This window comes from Mobula hypostoma, chromosome 9 (assembly GCF_963921235.1).
Source record: "Mobula hypostoma chromosome 9, sMobHyp1.1, whole genome shotgun sequence".
Lineage (NCBI taxonomy): Eukaryota > Metazoa > Chordata > Chondrichthyes > Myliobatiformes > Myliobatidae > Mobula > Mobula hypostoma.
The window spans coordinates 30,893,508-30,911,696 of record NC_086105.1 but is presented as its reverse complement, the minus strand read 5'-3'; the positions used below and the strand labels follow the sequence as shown (position 1 = coordinate 30,911,696).

The window sequence follows — 18,189 nt, the reverse complement described above, 5'->3', positions numbered from 1 at the left end:
CTGTGGTTGCAAAGTACTTTTAGAAGGCAAGTGGCTGATAGGAATGGAAGAATGGACTAAGGAGCTATAAAAGGAGTGGACCCTGAGAAGTACAGTTTGGGGAGGAAAGGGAAAGATGTGTCTATAAAAGGAGTGGACCCTGGGAGATGCCGTTTGGGGATGAAGCTCAAGTTTAAGTTTATTGTCATTTAACCATATACATGTATATTACCAAACAAAACAACATTTCCCTGGACCAAGGTGTACAACACAGTACGTATAACTCACACGCAACACATAAAGTCATATTTTCACAAATAAATTAACAAATAATAAAGTGTATTTGAGAAATATATGCCTGGAAAATATGCTATGTCAGGGCAAGATATGTCAAATGGTAGATCTTTTACCTCAGCACTTAACCCCATTTCTCTTGATTCGTTTAATATCTGAAAACCATTCAATCTGCCCAGAATGTACTCTGATTGAACCAACACAGCCCTCATGGAATGAGAATTCCAAGCCGTCACTACCAACTGAATCTAGACTTGTTTTCTCACCTCCATTATGCAAACCCTCCTATACTTTGTGATTCCGGCTCCTGGTTCTAAACATTGCAGCCAAGAGGAATATCATCCCTGCATCTACCTTGTCAAGACCCACAAGAATTTTGTATGTTTCAGTGACATGACCCTAATCTCTAGAGTGTTTTGGCCCAGTGTGTTTAGTTTCTTCCCATATAATGAACCTTGTCCGAAGTATCATTCTGGTGAATTTTCACCTCACTTCCCTAATCACAAGGATACACTTCCTTAGTTAGGGATTTAGAACTAGAAGAGATAAGAACTGAGGAGTACACACAAAGTGGTGGAAGAGGACCCCAAAGTATGGGGTTTCCCTTCCACTAACATCACTGTTGCCTTCCCCTGCATCTCCTCCATTTATCAAACATCTGCCTTCTCCCCATCTCCCACTGTCACAACAGGGATGGGGTTCCCCTTGTCCTTACTTACTACTCCTACTGTCTCCATATCCATGTTTTGTTCTCCATAGCTCCGTCATCTGTAGTGGGACCCTACCATCACACACATCATTCCCTCCCTCCCCTGCCCCCCACCCACTATCTGTCTGACTCTATGTGACTCCCTTGTTCACGCGTTCCCTCCTCATCTTTCTCACTTCTGGCAATTGTTCCTGCATAGGTGACAGGCGCTACACCTGCCCCTACCATTATCAGCACCATACAGTCCTTCCATGATGGACTGTCCTTCACCTGCTAGTCTGTCAGGGTCATCTATTGTATCCAATGAGGCTTTCTCTATATCAGTAAGTCCTAATGCAGATCAAAGGACCTTCTCTCTGTCCACTGTAAAAGGTAGAATCTCCCAGTGGCTGCTCATTGCATTTCAACATCCCATTCCTATTTTGATATGTTTGTTTATGGCCTCCTCTACCACCACAATGAGGCCAAACTCTGGGTGGAGGAGAAATGCCTTTTATTCCATCTGGGTAGCCTCCATCCTGATGGCATGAACATTGATTTCTCTAACTGACAGTAATTGCGACCCCGCCCCATCTCTTTTTTTTCCATTCCCCATTCTAGCTACCCTCTCACCCCTTCTGCTTTCCTCACCTGCCAACAACCTCCTCCTGTTATTGCTGCTTCCTTCCTTCCACGCTCCTCTCCTGTCAAATTCATTCTCCTTCACCCCTTTAACTCTTCCACCTATCACCTCCCAGGTTCTTATTTCATCTCCCCACACCCACCCATCGTCCAATCCTGATGAAGGGTCTCGGCCTGAAACGTTGACTGTTTATTCCCCTCCATAGGTGCTACCTGACCGGCTGAGTTCCTCCAGCATTTTGTATGTATCGCTCAAGATTTCCAGCAACTGCAGAATTAGAACTAAACACTTTGGAAATTCTGCCTAACCCCTGCATTTTCAAAGTTCAAAGTAAATTTATTATCAAAATACATAAATGTCACCATATACAGCCTCGAGATTCATTTTCTTGTAGGTATTCACAGTAAATACACGAAACGCAATAGAAACAGTGAAAGACCTCACCCAACAGGATGGGCAATATGCAAAAGACAACAAACTGCAAATACATAAACAATAAATAACAATAAATATTGAGAAAATAAGATGAAATGTCCTTGAAAGGGAGTTCTTAGGTTGTGCAAATATTTCAATGATGGGGCTAGTGAAGTTGAGTGAAGTTAACCCCTTGGTTCAAAGGCCCAGTGGTTGAAGGGTAATAACAGTTCCTGAGCATGGCCTTGGGTTGTGGGGGTTGCTGATGATGGATGCTGCTTTCCTACGACAGTACTCCGTACAGATGTGCTCAGCAGTGGGGAGGGTTCTACCATGATTTGCAGATTACCCCTGTTCCAAGATTAAGCACTTTCTTTCTTATCTGTGTTCAATTAGTTAAACTGTTCAGTCTGGCAAGAAACAAGAAATGGGTCATCAATAGAATCAACTTAGGTAGTACTTTATTCAGTGGTTAAAAGAAACTCCTCATCCATCCCTGGCCCTGGCAAAGATTTCAGCAAGGAAGGGAGAAAAATAATTAACAATGATTCAGAGATTTTTAAATGTTTGTTAAATAATTAAGACATAGTCTGACACCTGTGACATGACAAAAACAGTAATAAATGTCACCTGTGTGCTAGGCCCATCTTCTATATTGCACAGTTCAAAGCTCGTATGACCGTCCCTCATCCACTCTCCTTCATTCTATGTATCACCTAGTGCTGCTCAGCTGGGAATCTGCTGTCATTAGCTTGCTCCGTGTATTCATGTACTGAAGTGACTCTTTATTTATTCAGTTTCCAAAATGTATTTCTATTGTAATCACATTCCACATGCTACCATTACTGTCTATATTCAACACAAGCTGCTCTGATGCTTTTCTGTCCCTTAATTTGAATTCACACTGTTCTTGTATCCTTCATTTGTTATTGCAGTCTTGCTGCAAACAGAGATTGGCAACAGCTTGCAGTATTTGCATTTGGAAAACATTGATGCCGTTCAGTTAAGTAAATTGTAAGATAATTTTTGCAAGTTATCACCTGCAGTTCAGTACTTCTTGCAAAGCTCAATGTGAATTTATTACCACAGAGGCTGTGCACAAGAAGGGCCAAAATCTCCTCTGCTTCCTGAGGAGACTGAGGTCCTTTAGAGTATGTAGGCCTCTCCTTCACATGTTCTACCAGTCTGTTGTTGCCAGTACAACCTTCTGTGCTGTGATGTGCTGGAGCAATGGCATTGACACGGGTGATGCCAACAGGCTCAATAAACTGATCAAAAAGGCTGGCTCTGTTATAGGAGTCAAACTGGACACACTGGAGGCTGCGGTAGAACAAAAGACCCTACAGAAGATCCTGGCAATTCTGGACAATGTTTCTTGCCCTCTGCATGCCACCTTGGCTGAACAGGGGAGCACTTTCAGTCATAGACTAGGACTACTGCACTGCTCCAAAGAGCGCTATATGAGGTCATTCTTACCCTCAGCTATTACGCTCTATATTGAGTCAACCTATTGCCGGAGAAATGATGACCCCCTTCTGTTAAACTTTTGGAGTAACTTATTTTTTTTATTCTTTCTTCCTTCTCTTCTAATATTTGTATATCTGCGCACTTATAATGCTGCTGTGACACTAATTTCCTTTGGGATCAATAGAGTATCTATCTTTCAAAGTACATATATGTTACCATATACAACTCTGAGATTGATTTTCTTGCAGGTATCCACAGTAGATACAAGAAACACAATAGAATCAATGAAAGATCACAAGTAAGCAATAAATATTGAAAACATGAGATGAAGAGTCCTTAAAAGTGAGTCCATAGGTTGTAGGAACAGTTCAGTGATGGGGTGAGTTAAGTGTGGTTCTGTGGTTCTAAAGTCAATAAATTGACAACCTGAGTAAAAGCTTGCTTTATTTTTTTGGAATAATTTTAACAAGTGAATTTTTTTCTGGAATATGCTCACTTTAATAAAATTATTCCTGATGTTCCGTATTAGGAGTACTTGTTTAGAAATGTACATTTGTGTCTGAAGTACTTGATTCTAATGACAATGCTTTATCCAACTCTGCTGACTTCGTTTCAGTGAAGCCGAACTGTTCAGTGCTTCTTCACATTTTCCCTATTTTTGGTTTCAGGATGACCACAGCATTGTTTTCCTTTGTGATCTGCATATATACTTTCCCCCAAACATAATAGACAGCATCAGAAAACATTGTGTGGAGGGAAAGATGGCCTTTGCCCCTATGGTAATAAGACTGAACTGTGGCTCCTCCCCGCAAGAACCTGATGGTAAGTGGCAAAAAAAGTAACTTAATCTTTGAAATTAATCATGCTAAATGAATCGTTTTGTTGTTTTGAGGTCTTCTCTTAACATTAACTTTGCATTATGTTAATTTTAAGTGTAAGGATAGCTATAATCAATTTTTAAGAAGTTATCAGATTGACAGTCTCGATAACTCAGCATTTGTAACTGATGGGTGGTATCTGGGATAAGTCAGCTGAATAGACGTCTGATTTGTGTTAAATCAAGTAAAATGTGGATCTAGAGTGCTTGAGATTTTAGCTACTGGGACTAGAAATTCTATCACATGACAAATAACTTATGTACTGTATACATTGAGATGAAGTTTCTTTTAGAAAGAAGGTTGCTCTTAAAGAAAACTGTGTGCTTGGTGCTTGGTTTACTGATGTAACCCTCGACTGACAAAAGAGCTCTGGTTCCCTCCCTACTACAACCCTGCCAGTCTCATTCCCCCACAACCTCTGTTGACACCCTCCAGGCTCCCATCCATTCAGCTTTCCCTTCATGCAGGCAGTAATGCAAAGCTCGTAAGAAGAAAGTCCTTCATTATTTTAATTGGTGAAGAGCCGGTGCAGCACATATTGTACTTGTGCCTTGTACTCCTTTGGATTTACCAATGGCAAGCACTCGAAAACATTAATTAATGTAGTTTAACCCTCCTGTCTGAATTTCTGGGCCTGCTTTTTTCTTATATAAAATAGAAAAATAAAGTTAGTTTAGTGGCAAATGTTGCGGAGACAAATAAATTTTGATTCAATGGAAACCTCTAGGATACTGGGAAGTGAATGGCTTTGGCTTGCTTGGAATCTACAAATCAGATCTTAACATGATTGGAGGGATGAATACAAAGGAATTCCGAGACCGCTGGGGAGGAGAAGACTGGGAACTACTGGACAGGTAATAGATTGAATAGAACTTGCTAAGTGCTCACAAAGGTGGACATCATTAAAGCAATTTAAAATCTATCTTTCCATCCCTTTTGCCATTTTACACAAATCATGGCTTTCTTCCCTGAAAATTATAAGACTTTAGGTGTGATTTGTTTTCATCTCCTCAAAATATTGAAGAAAATAAATTATAAGGTCGTTCAGCTGGAAGAAACATATTCAACAGGTTAATGTTAAAGGAAATAAATATTAGTACACAAATTTACAGGCAAAATAAACAATGATTAGATGAGATTCAAATTTATTGTCATTGTGCCAAGTACAGATACAAAGCCAATGAAGTGCAGTTAGCATCTAACCAGAAATGCAAAGAATAGTGTTATTTACAAAATAACTGCGAATAAAAAGTAAGGGCTACAGCACACAGATATAAAAGTACTGAGACAGCACAATTTGGGTGCAATACTGCTTAGCGCTGTGATGTGAGGTTCAGCAGGGTCACAGCCTCAGGGAAGAAGCTCTTCCTGTGCCTGCTGGTGCGGGAGCGGAGGCTCCTGTAGGAACTCCTTTTCACAAATAGTACTAAAAGCTGGGCTGGTTCATTTTAACTGAGTAATTGTTAAGATTTGCATTAGCAAAAGATGCCTTGGGGCTAAGACTAGAAAATATAGTTGAGTTGCATATCTGCCGTGATCTTGTTTAATGATGAAATAGGCGGGAAATATAAAAGTCCAAGGCAGCACAAAGATAGGCTCATTGCTTGGGAGAGTTGCCTTAGCTAATCTCCTCACCACTTCACTGTCGGCACATGAACATTTTTAGCAACACTTATCGATTAATGATAGAAGTTGATTGCATTATACCATCTGGATATAGGGTGCAGATAACAAATTGTCTCCAACACAAAACGGACCAGTTGAAAGTTAAATCTGTTAAGACTGCATACTTGATTTTTTTCCACTAAACCATTGAAAAAGGCAATAAATATTTCCATTCTATCAAGTGGAAATGTGCTGTATTAAAAAAAAACTTCTTTCCATAATTATTACTCGACGTCAGAGAAGGAAATGTGAAAATTGATTTTTTTCTTTGTCCTTTGAGTGAACCCCAACTTGTATCACACTATTTTTTATATATTAGGTTCTAGTTTATTTGTTTATTGCTATGTTTTATTATCAGGGTTGTGTCCATTTTAGAAAAGGATATGATCTGAATGTGTTCAGATTATAAATATATGAAAAACCATGTTGTCGTCGGTAAATTAAATCTTGATTGAAATTTTGTCACGCTGCAGTTACTTGCTCCCATCGGTATGTCTATTATTTTTCTATCAGTATTTGACACTTTGCTTCATCAATAATATTTCCACAAATAAAAAAAGTAGGAATTGTTTTGTTTTTCAGATTTTACATGATATTCTTCACTTTCTGTTATTTGTAGGATTTTCCAAGCTGGGTTGGAAGTGGAAAGATTGTATATGAGGAACTTCTTCCATTATTACCACTCCAAACGTGGCATGTGGAATAGGAAACAAATGAAAGTGACATAAAATAGTGACTGTCAGAAGTCTGGCTCATGTGCACTTTATCCAATCAGAGGATTGAACTATCCTATCCAAAAACAAGTGAAGTATAGCCTCTTGTGCTATTCGATGTAAATTGTATCTGAAAACGGTGCAATTGCTGCTTTCATCACTCAGGCTACTAAACAATAGTCTTCTGATTCTCGGCATAGGAAAATTTTGCAAAGGACCTCTCTCAATACACTCGTTTGTAAGTGATGAAAGATTCCAAAAATATGATTTCTATTTTGTTTTATTCAAAGCAATGCAATGTTGCTGTTAGGGTCTCAGAATGGAGTTACACTATGATAAAATAAAGCAAATTGGTTGACTTTCCATGAAGACGATGCGTGAAGCCACGTTAGACTCAAATAAAGGTAATACGTGGGAACTTTCTGTGCTCAGATATTAGCCACTGTGTGGCATCATCACATTCATGGCTGCACAGTTTCCCTTTGGCCAATGTGAAATACTTGTGTGCTAATGAGAGCCCATAGATTTAATAATTTGCTAATAGTTCAGATCTTTCACCTTCAGGTGGAATTATAAGGTATCAAAGCTCAAGAGAAAGCTAAATCTCTCCTATGTGTAACCATCAAATTTTGGGAATGAATTATTATATTTTCTGAAGTCTGTGGATATAGTTATTTAAATTAACCTTGGGAAGATGTGTTCATTTGAAAGAATTTTTTTAGCAATCCAGTTGATTAAGATTGAATGTGTGCCTAGAAATTGAATTGCTTAACTTTCTCCTTTCAGCGCTATGCAGTCCAAACTTGATCAAACCTGGAATAAGTCATTGTGAGGTGAAACACATCAGTTGTAAAATTGTACTAGGCTGCTCTGGGCTGTAATATAATTTGGTGCTCTTTGTATTTACTAGGTGAAAGGTGTACATGTATGGACATCAACAGTGCATGCAACACAGTCAAATGCTTTTTTTCTGATACAAAACGAAGCTCCCGGATCCAGAAAACAATTGTTTAGCATTTTTCTCAAAAACAAGGAGAACAACTAATTGTGTTCTCCATTTGGATGTCATTTAAAGAGCTACAGTGTTAACACCAGCAGACTCCACTCGGCAACTGCAAATCTCACTGGAAACTGCACACCTCCCAAAGTACAGGCGTTGCTTGAGAGCTTAGAGACGGGTGTTGCTAGTGACCAAAGGAAGGTTATGAGCCCTGTAAAGTGTAAGTTGCCATCAACTGGACATTCTTGGAACTGCTCCCCTCAAAACCCAGAACCCTTAATGAAGAGAAATGTCCTCTACTCCCTCATCATCAAGTAGTTGTTGTTGATGACAAGAATTTTCTCATGGTCAGTGCCATGCTTCCTTTGTCTTTAGAGTCCATTTTTGCCAGTTAACTTTAATTAATAACACTGCCTTCAGATCTATCACTACTTTGGTGACGATACTTGTACATACTCTGACTGTCACAGCTGAGCATTGCTGTGATAAGACCAGAAGTACTACCAGCACATCAGTGGGAATACCACTGGCCTTCTCAAGAAGAGATCCCACTGTCTAAGTCAGTCTGGTTACACACTCCCTTATACACCTTGCAGATACGCAGACTACTGCATGCGACATAACCTGGCTAGCTGAAGATCACGTTTCATGTGTGAGGAAGATCTACTAGGAGACCAAGCATCAGAAGCATAAACCTGCGGGATAAGGTTTTGTTAACAAGAGGATGAAAATGCTTGGAGTCATTACTGTGGGATGAGGTTCCTGAGCAATTCTGAGGAGAATCATGTCACTCAGCAAAGGAATGAAGCAATTTCTGGCTACAGCTTTACCAGTAGCTCATACAGAGAAGATTCTTGTAAAGACTGGCCAGTTAGTTCATTCTTCTGCCTTAAATATCTGCATATTCCATGTTTGGAGGACATAAAATCCTGAGTGATCTTGATTGGTCTTCATTTGTCTTCACAAGCAACTTTCCAGATCGACATACAATGAGGAATCCTGATACTCAGAGGGCTTACAAGAATTTTCTGATGAAAGATGTAATCATTTTGAAGCATTGCTGAGTTCTGCATACAGTGAAGCTTCCTTAGTGTTACCATGGATCAAAAGCATTGGTGCTATCGGGCTGTCAGTGGTCAAAGTTTTGTCATTGTATGTGAGAATAATACTCATTACAGCATGTTCTGTAGAATGCAGAGGCACATTGAAGATTTAACTTAGCATGTGAAGTCCATTCTCAATCAATAGTGAAGGCTCCCTTGTTGAACTTGTCCTGAGTAACAAGATTCAGTTGAAATTGTTTAATCAATTCAATGGAATTGATGAAAGCTCCTGAGAAACATAATCATGTTTTACTCTACTCGCCAGTTATGTGATCACTTTCTCCTTGCTCGTCCCAGGCAAGGAATTGATTTTGACTTGTGACTTCTGGCCTGCACGTGGAGCATTGAAGAAAAGCCTGGGCATCACTTTCATATCTTTTAGTTTATGAGTTAGGAATTCTTCCTCCAGAGACTGACATTTAAAATCTTTACTGCCAGTGGGGAAGAGCTGAGAGGTATAGAAACAGTTTTAGTTATATCACATTTGTATGCAACAGAGCATTGGAGCTCTGGAAAATTTTTGCAGCACTCTTCAGTAAGATCTGAGCTTGCTTAAACAGTATTTGACCTTTCGGGAGATAGTGGTGTGTTGGCTGCACCATCTTTTCAACTTGCAGCAGCTGAAAGTCTGACTCTCTACAAAAGCATGGAGGTGAACTCCTGTATACTCCTTGTCACCTCTGGCATTTGTCCAGGTGACTATATTCATGCCAAGCGCCTTGTGCATCTGTCCCTGCCATCTCACATAAAACTCCCACATCATAATCCTCATCTGAATCCTTTAATGTGGTGCAGATACATTTCTGTTCTGTTAACCCTGCACACGGATTCACTAGGACTCCTTCTGAGTTCTGGCCCATTAGTGCTGCTCCTGATGTAAGGAACTGGATGTCGTCGAGGTGCTGGGGGATGAGGTGCAGTCATCCATTATGCATCCTCCTCCTCCTCTTTCACGGCTTCCTCTGCTGCTGCTGCTTCTCTCATTACTGGCTCACGCTGTGCGAAGCAAAGCCAGGGCACTCCTCATTATCAATAAAATCAGAGAGTCAGGCAGCATCCGGGGAAAGAGAAGGGTCGGCCCCCTTTGAGAGCTCTCATCACACCCTGCAGATAAAACTGACGCACACGTGTCCGGAAACAAACTGCTGGAGGAACTCAGTGAGTTGAGCAATATATTCCAGCACAGGCAGTCTCTTGAGTCTCCTGTTGGATGTGCAAGCCGTGGCCAAGCCAGCTCTATTGAAATGGAGCAGTGCCCATAAAGGAGCATGCATTTTACCAGCAGAAGAGGGGCGGATGCAGAGAATGAAACAGAGCTAAAGGGCATACCCGACAGATTTCTTGCACTTTTTTGCTCTGCGATGTATTTTTGGTTTCTGGGCCTCCTGCACACAAGGAAGGGCCCTGGCCCCCCTTCCCTTCTTCCTGGTTGGGCACTGTACTTGAGAGTGAGCCCGTTCCATCCTATCTTTAGCAGGCTTTGCCTAGGTAAAGCAGCTGGAGTGTAGAGCAGGGGTAGGCAACCTTAAGCGCAAATAATTTTCTAGCATGTGTTATTCATTAATTTGAGGCAAAACATAACTAGATGTATTTATTTTTCAAGTTTTTTTTAATGGCATTATTCTGGCCCACTGTCCACTATTCATATGCGATCCGGCCCACAGGGGCAAAAAGGTTGCCGACCCCTGGTGTAGAGTGAAAAGCAATTTTATTCATCTACATTTATAGCCGTGATATTTATGCTGGGGTTAGTGGGGGGGTGCATTTAGAAAGCAGGTGAGTGGCATTGGTTTGGGTGGGTCTTGCATGTTTCAGTATGAGTAATATTTACAATCCAAGGGCATTCTCCTTGATGTACATTGTGAGCCCATGATTCTTGGTGCAACTCTGCCCCGTTGTGCTGGGAGGTGGGGGTGTTTTCACTCCTGGCAAGTGTGATTTCCACTGCCTCCTGCCAGGCTCCTCTTCTCTTGACCATGGTAGGTTTGCCAGCATTTAGGTCTTGGTAATGGTTTACAGGTTCACTCTGAATCGGAGAGCTCTTCCCTGCATCTTCCTCTTTCACAGAGCCTATCGTGTGGGTGCAGTGGGGAGTCTGTCTTTTAGGGGCTGATGCCCTTTGTTGAACGTTGAAATTTTCAGTGCTGCTAGTGGAACCCGCACAGTGTTCCGATCAATGCAGTTTTAGTCCACCACCAAAAAGATGTCAAATGCAATTTCTTGCCAGTTATTTTTCCTAGCTTTCATGCTTGGTCCCAACAGAAATATTATTTACTACAGTTTCCACCTTTTAACATTTTGAAGAGTTTAAACCTGCATACATGTTTAATGAAGGCAGTATAGTTTATGATTGCATAGTGCTGACAGTAGGACTAAACTCATGCCTTAGTTTCTTGGAATTGTTGTGCTTTACAACCAAGTGGTATGTTCATATTTAAGCCTCATTTTAGAGGGTAATTTTAAGTAAATACATATAATTGCAATAAAGGGATTTAACTCAAACAGTGGAATCATATACTACAACTTTGGGATTTTTTCTGATTTCTTTGTGAAGGATAATGCAAAATATATTTCTGACAGAAAAGCTTCTGGGTTGATTCAGTGATATGGAGACAGAAGTGACTCCATTTTGCAGGAAACAGTGGCATATAAAAACTGCGGAAAGAACTCAGCTGTTTAAGTGCATCTGTGGAGAAAATGAGATGGTCAACGTTTTACACTGAGACCCTGCACCTGGTGCCTCTGTTGCCTCCACAGATACTCCTACTTGACCCATTGAGTTCTTCCAGCAGTTTATTTTTGGTACATTTACAATTTGAGGCAGACTCTTTTACTGCACAAAATATCTCACGTCTTTTTTTCTTTAAAGAGGTGACTTAGAAGTTTTGATACAAATTACTTGCACGGCTATATTTATACTTGATTGAACCTGCAGGATATACAAGCATTTTTTGCTGCACTGTGTTAGTAACCAAGTACCTCAATTATGAGTCTTGTATAAAGCTCACAAAACTCAGCAGAATTTATTTTTCTATGTATATAGGTTATGAGGAAGTTAGGTACTTTTCAAATGCATTTTGGGTACTTAAATTATCTGGGAGCCTGGAAAAACTTTGTGTTATTGGAATACTTTTTTCAAAGCCCTTTCCAGGGGAAGCCCTTTTAACTGTAGAATATGTTTTTAAACTGTATCTGTAAAATGTAGAATGATCTTTAACAATGCTGGAATGAAGGGATGATTTCTATGAAATTTGTAGAAATTGTAATTATGAATTTTGAAATAAAAGGCTTTTAAAAAAATTAATATGTTATTGTCTGATTTCTCACTTTCTCTTCAGTGCTGAGTGATGATTTTCTGTGCTTAAGTAAGGGAAGAATCATCAGCTCCACTGTATAGTACATATTAATCTCAATGATTAAATTCTGCTAAATTAGCTATCTGGCCTCTGTAATTTACAGTATCTTCTACGTTTACATTTATGTTGGTGAGAATGCAAACCAGTATCTCTCAGGAGGAACTGATTACTAGGGTGTTTGGCTGCTGGAAATGGTGGAAGATAAATAAGGATAGAGACTTTGAGGGCAAGAATCTGGTGATGTTTAATTTTTGTCCAAGCTGTCTTATTTACATGGGTATTGTGAGCACCAGGGATCAGAAATTGCATGTTTGTGCTAAGTTTATTCAAGAGAATTCTGACCCTCATGCTGGCATTGACCTTCCAGAATGTCCCGGAAAGAATGAGTTGACAGAGCAGAAAGGTAGTAATATTCAAAAATGTAATGATATTTGCTGTGTCAAAAGAGGCCTTTCAGCCCATCTGGTTAATGCCAGTCCCCAAAAGAGCAATTATATGCAAACCATTCTCCCTCATATTTCCTTCACCCCGTGCGCCCAATAACTTCATGTTTTGGACTTGTATTACTAAGGAGCATACTGATTTACAGTGACCAATTATTTCATCAGTGGGTCTTCGTAATGTGGAAGGACACCGACACAGTCTCAGAGAGTGTGTAAAGTTCACACAGGTTAGGTTTGGACTGGGCCACTACAGTTATGAAGCAGCAGCAGCAGAAACTCAAAGCTCAAAATAAGATTTATTATCAGAGTACGTACATCTCACCATGCACAACCTTGAGATTCTTTTTCCTGTGGTTATAAATGAGCAAATCTATAGAGAAAGTAACTAAACAAGATCAATGAACAACAAATTGTGCAACTCCAAATAGAAGTAAGTAGCAATAAATGATGACTATGAAAGAGCATGAAATAGCAAGATAATTCCTTAAAGTGAAACTATCCGTTGTGGGAACACCAGAAGTCAAATGAGTGTAGTTATCCTCTTTTGCTCAAGACCCTGATGGTTGAGGGGTAGTAACTGTTCTTGAACCTGGTGGTGCGAGTCCTGAGGCATTTGTACCTTCTACCTGATGGCAGCAGCGAGAAAAGAGCATGGCCTGGGTAGTGAGGATCTTTGATAATGGATGATGCTTTTCCACAGCAACGTTTCATGTAGATATGCTCAACGATTGGGAGGGCTGTACCCATGATGTACTGGGCTGAATCCACTACCTTTTGTAGGATTTTATGCTCAAGAGCATTAGTGTTCCCAAGCCAGGCCGTAGTGCAGCCAGGCAGCACACTTTCCACCACACATTTATAGATGTTTGCCAAGGCTTTTGTTGACATGCCGAATCTCCGCAGACCCCTGAGGAAGTTGAGACACTGTTGTGCTTTCTTTGCAATTATATTTATGTGTTGGGTCCAGGACAGGTCCTCTGAGATAGTGACACCCAGGAGTTACTGACCCTCTCCACCTCTAATCCTACGATGAATACTGGCTCATGGACCTCTGATTTCCCTCTCCTGAAGTCTACAATCAGTTCCTTGGTCTTACTGATATTGAGTGAGAGGTTGCTGTTATTACACCACTTAGCCAAGTTTTCAATCTTTCTCTGCAGAGCACAATGGTATCGCCAAATCTATGACCATGTTATTTAATTCTTTTTCCCGTTCTCTTTATCTGATTCTCGTATATTTAATTCTCCATTTTCTGTTTTGCTGGAAGATTGTAGTGTGGATTCAAAGTTCAAATTTATTATCAAAGTATGTATACTTATGTACAATTTTGAGGTTCATCTTGCTGCAAGACTACGAAACAAAATAGATTTAGGATGGAGATGAGGAGGAACAGCTTCTCCCAGAGAGTGGTGGATCTGTGGAATTCTCTCCTCAATGAAGCAGTGGAGGCTACCTCAGTAAATATATTTAAGACAAGGTTGGATAGATTTTTGCATCGGAGGGGAATTGAGGGTTATGGGGAAAAGGCAAGTAGGTGGAGATGAGTCCATGGCCAAATTAAGCCATGATCTTATTGAATGGTGGAGCAGGCTCGACGGGCCAGATGGCCTACTCCTGCTCCTATTTCTTAAGTTCTGAAGCATACTGCAGGTGATAAAAGATGACATCCAAGTTTTTACTTTCAGTGGTTTAATTTAATTTCAGAGAATGTATACAGAATACTACCTGAAATCTTTACTCTTCGTAGATATCCTTGAAAGAGAAGGGAAACCCTAAAGAATGAAGATTAACATCAGTTCTCCCCCCCCCATCAAAAAAATACTTCATCACAACATGACAACATCCCACATCTCAGGAGAGAGAGAGAGAAGTATTGTTCGTGCCGATCGAGAAGGAGACTAACAGCTTGCTGCTTTGATGTTACTATCTGCAGTGTGGCTTATTTCGGCAGCAATGAATTGGGTCATGACTATATAACTCAGGAATACTGCTGTACAACTAACTCTGCCTACATGCCTCAACGACCATCAGAAAATGAACAGTCTTGAGGAAGTGCAACCCGATCTGTAAGGCAGGACATCTCAGCAGCAAGTGCAAGTACAAATGTATGACCATGTCATTTTTATATATCATGAAATAGATACTAAGTACTGAAAAGTTCTGCCATGTTTTACACATATAAGATTTGCATCAATTTATGTCTGATTTGTTGGGAACTGGGATGTTGATTGGCATTTAATTGGAAAAATGGCCTGATTTTCTTTAAGCTTTTGCAATATTTGCAGCTGTAAAGTGCCTTTGAATTAAATAACTTTTTTTTCAAAATATGAGGAGGAGGCCAGTCAACAGAAGCTCTTTTCAAAGTTCACCCTGCCTTATACTTATTCCCTGCATACCAAAACTTAAACTGACAGAGAGTAGTTCAAATGTTAGGGCCTGTGCTGATGAAGGTATTTCAGTAGAAGCACTGATAAATCAGCTGTTGAATTATCAACTGTTCTCTGCATTCTGACGAACATTACTCATGGTCAGATCTGCTAGGAAGAAAAGGCATCTATTGTGATAGAGTTTTTGACTGGTTGTTCCATGGCATTTTTTTTTTTAGCTATTTAGTACATTAATGATGTTATGATGAGTCAATTGGTCTCAGCAATGTTAATTGAGGAAATGGGAAAGTTTTGGATAACAGGAATAAATTTGATGCTCTTGTTTTGTGACTGATGAGTAGGTGTGCCCAGAGCACATGTCCATTTCTAATCTGAGAGTTACAGCTACAATACCCACTCCTTGGCAAAACCACAACAACCATACTCAGCACCCAATCTGTGGTCTCAACATTTGCTCATCCTGTGCCATGCTGGCCTTGTCGGCTTATGACCCCAATTGTAAAGGCACACCGGTCCCATTTCCAAAGGGCAGTAGATCTTTCAGGTAAGGATCTGTGTTAGCCCATATTTTCTGCACTTTATCTCTTGTGTACTTTATCATTCTGTCACTGAAAGCGTTCGTACTTGTAGGTTATGCTGGTATTTCATTTCTGTGGTCTGGTTGGTTCAGATCCCTGCACGGATGTACACAAAGAGGGCTAGGATTGGTACAACATTGATATATTACAGATATGTACTCTCAGTGGCCATTTTATTAGATACCTCCTGTTATCTTCCTATCAGCTTGAACCAGTCTAACCATTCTCCTGACCTCTCCCATTAACAAGGAATTTTTGTCCACAGAACTGCTGCTCACTAGATTTTGTTTTTGTTTTTTTTTTGCACCATTCTCTGTAAACTCTAGAGACTGTTGTGCATAAAAATCCCAGGAGATCAGCTGTTTCTGAGATACTCAAACCACCCCATCTGGTACCAACAATCATTTCAATCAATGTCACTTAGATCACATTTCTTCCACATTCTAATGTTCGGTCTGAACAGCAACTGAATCTCTTGTCCATATCTGCATGCTGTTATGCATTGAGTTGCTGCCACATGTTTGGCAGATTAGATATTTGTATTAAGAAACAGGTGTACCTAATCAAGTGGCCACTGAGTGTATATGTTCCATGTCTGGGAATAGAGTGAACAGTATCACTAATTAATGCACCACCAAAACAATGCCGAAACTGTGAAAGACTGTGGGCAAGAGTTCAATGTAGAAGCATATTTTTGGAATTATGAAAAGCGATTGAGAAATGACATTAAAAAATTACATTTTAAGTACACACAAAGTGAAAGATCAGCAAATGTATTTGCTGCTAAAAGTTGTTCTTGATAAGAAACTGCAAAATAGCAAGAAGCATAAAATATAAAACTGGAGAGATTATTGTGTAGTTATAATGAAGACTATAAAGATAATAGAAACAGTGCTATTTTCAGAAAAATACAGATTACAATTATAAATAGAAATTGAAGGATCCAGCTTCTCTTTGAAACTGAGGTTTGTTTATTTGACCTTTGTGATGCTGAAGAATTACAGATTGTTTCCATAGTGAAATGTCCCAGGGTGGAGGTCACTTGTCTGCCAAGCTCTCATGGTTCTGCCCCAACTGTATCCAAGGATGAGTCTGTTATTTAAGGAAAACTAACCCATCAAAGCCAGGTAGGAGGAGCACTTCAAGATACTCCTGATCAGTGAATCAACTGCGACAGATGCTACCATCAGACCCATTCCTTACCTTTCTAATAGAGAATCTCTCGCAACCTTCCCTATCTGCTCACAAAGTAAGACGAGCCATCATTCACATCAAGAAAAACGAAGCCAAAGGACCAGGCAGCGTATCAGCTTGGTCTGCAAAGGACCCGGTAAAGTATCAGCTAAGTCTGTAAGGGTCCAGGTAACGTATCAGTTAAGTCTACAAGGGCAGAGATAAAGAACTGGTACAGAGAGTTCCATAAATCTGATAAAATGGGAAAATTCAACAGCCTTGGCAAGTAGCAACACTGTAACAATCTTTAAGAATGGAGTTAAATAGAAATGTGGAAATTATAGAGGCATTGACCTGCTCTCTACAGTGGAAGGTTACTGGACCATATGCTCTTAAACTTTCCTTTTCCAAGGAAATCCTGAACTTAATGGTAGTTTCAGACCACTCAACAAGAGGTTCATTGATTGGCAGGTCCAGGAAACGTATCAGGAACAAAATTGTGACATGTCATTAGCCTCACTAACTTGGTAAAGGCTTTTGACTCATGAAGTCTTGTAGAGGTCACTGGCTGTTGTCTGATACTGCTTCCCAATCAGGCAATAGCAATTGTTTTTTATAATGCCTGATGTTAGATCTATTTATTACCCCAAACATGTTCTCAGTGAATTTACCAGTCATTCTTCCCCTCTTTCAAAACCGCCTTCCCACTAGAATTTATATCCAATATGGAATGTATGTGTACTTTCTCAATCTGCGATATCTCCATTTGAAGTCTAGAGACTTCAAGGCACCTTTAGTATGCAGAAGACGATCAGCACTGCACATGCTGAGAATGGCCATCAATCTAGAATGGACCTTCCTGTACAAACCTCACCAAAGCCTAGGATGCTCACATAACAACAAAATGACAAGTGTGCTGCACTAGCCCATCTCAGATTTTGGAGATCTCAGTAAACAAGTTACTAAGATTGATTCAGAGCAGATTCATTTTTGCTAGTCCTTCCTCTGGGAAATTGCTCTGACTTGAATAATGCAGTCATTATTCACACTGTGGATGCACAATCTGCTGAAAACACCTCAAGATTGCTGAGGTGTAACAATGGCACTTGCAGGTGATCTCATATATTAAATGGATAGGTTGTTGCAGAAATCCCAGCACTGACATAACGTTCCTCATGAAACATCTTCCCTAGATTGGAGACTGTAAATTCCAGGTTTTCAGTCCCTAATCAAACTCTCTATTTGGAAATGGCCTACCATTGGGATGAGTTGGGAGTCAGAGAAAAGCTAAATGGACAGACTGCAAATATGTCTCAAGAAAGCAGGTAAACTAGGAGAAATGGGCCATCAATTGACCTCAATGGCAACATCTTCACCGTTGTACTTAATGTTCCAGATGTGGCCTCAC

General features: G+C 40.1%; 1 protein-coding gene across 3 annotated transcripts in view; it reads left to right on the top strand.

Annotated features, from left to right (window-relative positions):
- b4galnt3b (beta-1,4-N-acetyl-galactosaminyl transferase 3b) overlaps nucleotides 1-14,612 on the top strand; it is a 177,148-nt gene extending 162,536 nt beyond the window's left edge. For 2 of the 3 annotated variants that reach the window (XM_063057972.1, XM_063057973.1), the window contains 3 exons: nucleotides 4,154-4,307; nucleotides 5,091-5,217; nucleotides 6,648-12,125. In XM_063057972.1, coding sequence (XP_062914042.1) covers nucleotides 4,154-4,307; nucleotides 5,091-5,217; nucleotides 6,648-6,756 — 390 coding nt within the window. In that variant the 3' untranslated portion in view covers nucleotides 6,757-12,125. Of the gene's footprint in view, nucleotides 1-4,153; nucleotides 4,308-5,090; nucleotides 5,218-6,647; nucleotides 12,126-14,390 lie in introns of those variants that run through there. The other variant, XR_010019183.1, reaches the window with a different exon arrangement.
- The last annotated feature ends 3,577 nt before the right edge of the window (nucleotides 14,613-18,189 follow it).